The 3,461-nt window shown below is 45.9% G+C and overlaps 1 protein-coding gene across 1 annotated transcript; it reads left to right on the forward strand.

Annotated features, from left to right (window-relative positions):
• The first annotated feature begins 1,960 nt into the window (after nt 1-1,960).
• LOC121918149 (tripartite motif-containing protein 15-like) lies at nt 1,961-3,418 on the forward strand. Its single transcript, XM_042444244.1, has 2 exons — nt 1,961-2,498; nt 2,932-3,418. The coding sequence occupies exons 1-2, from the start codon at nt 2,289-2,291 to the stop codon at nt 2,956-2,958; spliced, it is 237 nt and encodes a 78-aa protein (XP_042300178.1). The 5' UTR covers nt 1,961-2,288; the 3' UTR covers nt 2,959-3,418.
• Nucleotides 3,419-3,461: the final 43 nt, after the last annotated feature.

Genomic DNA, 3,461 nt, shown 5'->3' on the forward strand with positions numbered 1-3,461 from the left:
CACTGTCAGCAACTCAAATGAGTTCTGGGGTTAAATCAGACCCTTGGAGCAGAGCTGGCAAATTTTCAGAAGCAGAAGCGTGGCTCCAAAGTCCAAGTTGGGATGACAGCAACTGGATGTCTTCCAGAAACTGCAGCAATGCAGGAACCTCCGGGGACACACAGCAAACCGATGCTATAGCTTCTACTGATAAACCACCAGAGAAACTAAGTCTCCTGAAGTGCTCTTTATTCACAGTGCTATAATACAAATCAAGAGCTCTAAAACTCCAAACCATACCAATCCAATTCTTTCTACAAACCCACAAGCTACCCCTTGCAACCCCTGGGTTTATATAGTCTGCAGACCATGTGGTCTCCCAAACCCAGTGAGTTCAGGTGTGTAGCCATGTCATGTGTCTCCTGTGCAATCTAGACACATGGTTTCATCATCCATGACTATGTGCACTTGGGCATTGAAGTGTCCTTGAGCCAATGAGCTTCAGCTGTGCTGATCAGCCTTGCCACTCTGCTGAATGCTCATGGCCAAACACACACACATCAAGCATTTCCCTGTGTGCTGTGTTTTAACCCTTCAAATCCCTGACAGAGGTCACCAAAACATTCCAAGTGCCAGAACTGGCATTGAACAGAACATCAATAATGTGTGGAATGCACTTAAGAAACATCATGACACAGAGAGTTTAGAAATTAAACCTATAAGGAATGTGAGCAAAGGGTTTCAGATGGACCTTTAATGTATGCATCTGTCCACTAATAGATATTAGAATTCTTATGTATAAGCTTTTCTGCTAACCAATGTATGACGGAAAAAGGATTCCTTCATCTAAGAACCTATAAAACCTTAGGTTACCTTCTTGTGGGTGGGGCTTGGGCTCTGGCCTGTATCCTACCGGAGAGTCCTCCCAACTTGTTCCACGTGTGGTACAAACTTAACCACACTGGGTGTGAATGCAATTAAACTTTACTCAAACTTCAACCAAAACAACACAAGTCCAAACAACCCTTGTGCCCAACTTCCCCACCAAGACTCTTCTTCCACGTCAGGCCTCTTCAGTGTCCGGGGTCCCTTCTCTGTCTGGCACGTGCCGTATTTCTCTAGGGGCTCACACTCCGCCTTCTCCCAGTCCATGGGGGCTGGGGCTGTTCCCAATGTTCCCCTTTTGGGTCTCACCACTCTCTTTCCAGGAAGCCTCCTTCTCTCTCTCTCCACTCACCCTCACATGGGTATCTAAAGTCCCCTCTTCCTTGGGGTCCCATAGCTGCACTTCGGCGTGCGGGCCCACTCTCAACAGTTCATGTCACCCCTGCAAGGAAACAGGTTGGCCCTCTCTGCGTGGGCTTCTGGTGACCTTTCCTCTCCCTATCCCAACCGCCTCTCCATGACCCACTCTTCTGCGTCTTCCCTTCCACCCTGCGTTGAACTTTCCGTCTCCTCTTATACCCCCTCTCGGGGCCTTGTTCCCCGCCCTGGCTCCTCCCCGGGGCTTCCCTCCTTCATCTCTTCCTCCTGCCTCATCTCACTGCGACCAACCCTTTCCTCATCTTTCCCCACCTCACTACACTTCTTTTTTGGTGCTACAAATCTCTAGAATGTTATTTCTATTTGTAGAGAGCCGGCTTAAATAAATCTGTTGAATTTATCTCTCTAGGGTCTCCTTTCCTGACTGTTTGCTGGTGAGAAAGGAAGATTTTTTAATTTACCAAAATCTACATCACTTGGATGCAGAACTTAAAACTTCAGCCATGTATTTAGAAATAAATTTTAGACATCCAAAGAAAAGAGGCAATCAAAGTTACCAAGGGAATATGAATCCAGGAACTCCTAAGAGCTCTAAGCATGAATGAGTTTCAGTGTCTCACTCTGCAATACTAGAAATTTGGGAACTGAAGGAAAATGTCATTTGGAGGACAGAATTCTTATTTGAGGGGCAATGCCCTCATTTTGCTCCCTGCAGTTATATACCTGGGCAGAATACATTAAACCTACATACATATACCCCGGCATCCCCCAATTGTCTATTTTGCAATGTCTAATAATTTCCTGGGACTTTTAAAACAAAGTGCTTGGATGCAGAATGTTACACATTTGGAAAAGTGGTGGGCTGAAATATGTCCAGGGAAGAAATCCTTGTGAGAGTAATCATTGGCTTCAACCTCTGGATGAAGTGCCCCATTTTCAGTGTTTATGAGCAGTTATGTTGTTGGTTGCTTCCTTGACGCAACCTCACATTAATTCAACTGTGTTTCTCCTTCAATTTGCATCAGAGAGAGTTAGAACGGGAGAAGATGGGCATCAAATCCTTCTTTGAGAAAATGCAGAGGTTTCTTGAGGAGAAACAGCATTTCTGCTTAGTTCAATTGGAAGACCTGGAAAAAGAGATGGAGAAAAGGCAAGAAAAATCTCTCACCAAACTCCGTGAAGAACTTTTCCAAGTCGGTCTGCTGATCACAGAGATGGAAGAGAAGTGTCTGCAGCCAGCCAGTGAGTTCCTGGAGGTGAGATTTGACATGCAGATAGCATCCAGTGTGGGAGGTGGGGCTTCTTGGGATGGGACCAAAAGGGAGGCCCCTACCTTGCTGCCCCTGTCATTCTACTTATGAGTAGGTGGCCTGGGGCAGGGAAGAGGACACTTTCCCTGGAGGGGAAGTCCTAGACGGAGCAGCCTGCAAGGGCACTGTCCTCCTCTGTCCCAGCATCCCAGAGCAGCCAAGAAGAGGAAGAAGGGTCCAATCAGGTGTCACTCCCAACTTTGGCGTCACCCAGTGTGGTCCACAACCCCTGAACCACCTAATGATGCCACTGGTATCCAGGATTAAATATATCCTTGGTGATTTTTTTTTTCTTTTAACAAAGGAATTTCCCACTAAAACAAGAAAACAGTGCTTATCCAGTCTGTGAGTGACATATTTCTCTCTTGTTCTCTTTTAGGACATCCACAATTCCATGGTCAGGTAAGGATGTGGCTCTTTCTCTACTGCACTATTAGAGCACTATTAGGGCTGGTCTACACATGTGTGTTTTATGTAAATTGGTGCAGATTTTCATACCTTCAAATCAACTCATTTTGTCTTCACTTATTTCTTGCATATTCCAGCATATTCACACCTATGCGATTTCTGTTGGTCACATACAGCACCATTATTATTATATTTTGGCTGTCAGTCAAAGGATGTGGACCTATGCACTTGTGCTTTCATTATCATCTATCTTGACCCCTCGCCCCCCCTTTTCCTCCCAAGAGGTTAGCATTGTACTTTCCTCCAGTGATCTAGTGTTTAGATCCATTTGATTATCGTATGCTGCAGTTTCCTGAAAACAGGAGCTTAGTTCATCTCTTCTCTCCCCACTCCTGTGCTTGACATATGGAAGAACAGGGGCAGACTTTTAGTATAATTTGCCCTCTCTGCTCCTTGGCGGTGGGTGAGAGAAGAAAGAGCTAATGGGGGGGGGGGGGGGGG

This window comes from Sceloporus undulatus, unplaced genomic scaffold (genome assembly GCF_019175285.1).
Source record: "Sceloporus undulatus isolate JIND9_A2432 ecotype Alabama unplaced genomic scaffold, SceUnd_v1.1 scaffold_5159, whole genome shotgun sequence".
Classification (NCBI taxonomy): domain Eukaryota; kingdom Metazoa; phylum Chordata; class Lepidosauria; order Squamata; family Phrynosomatidae; genus Sceloporus; species Sceloporus undulatus.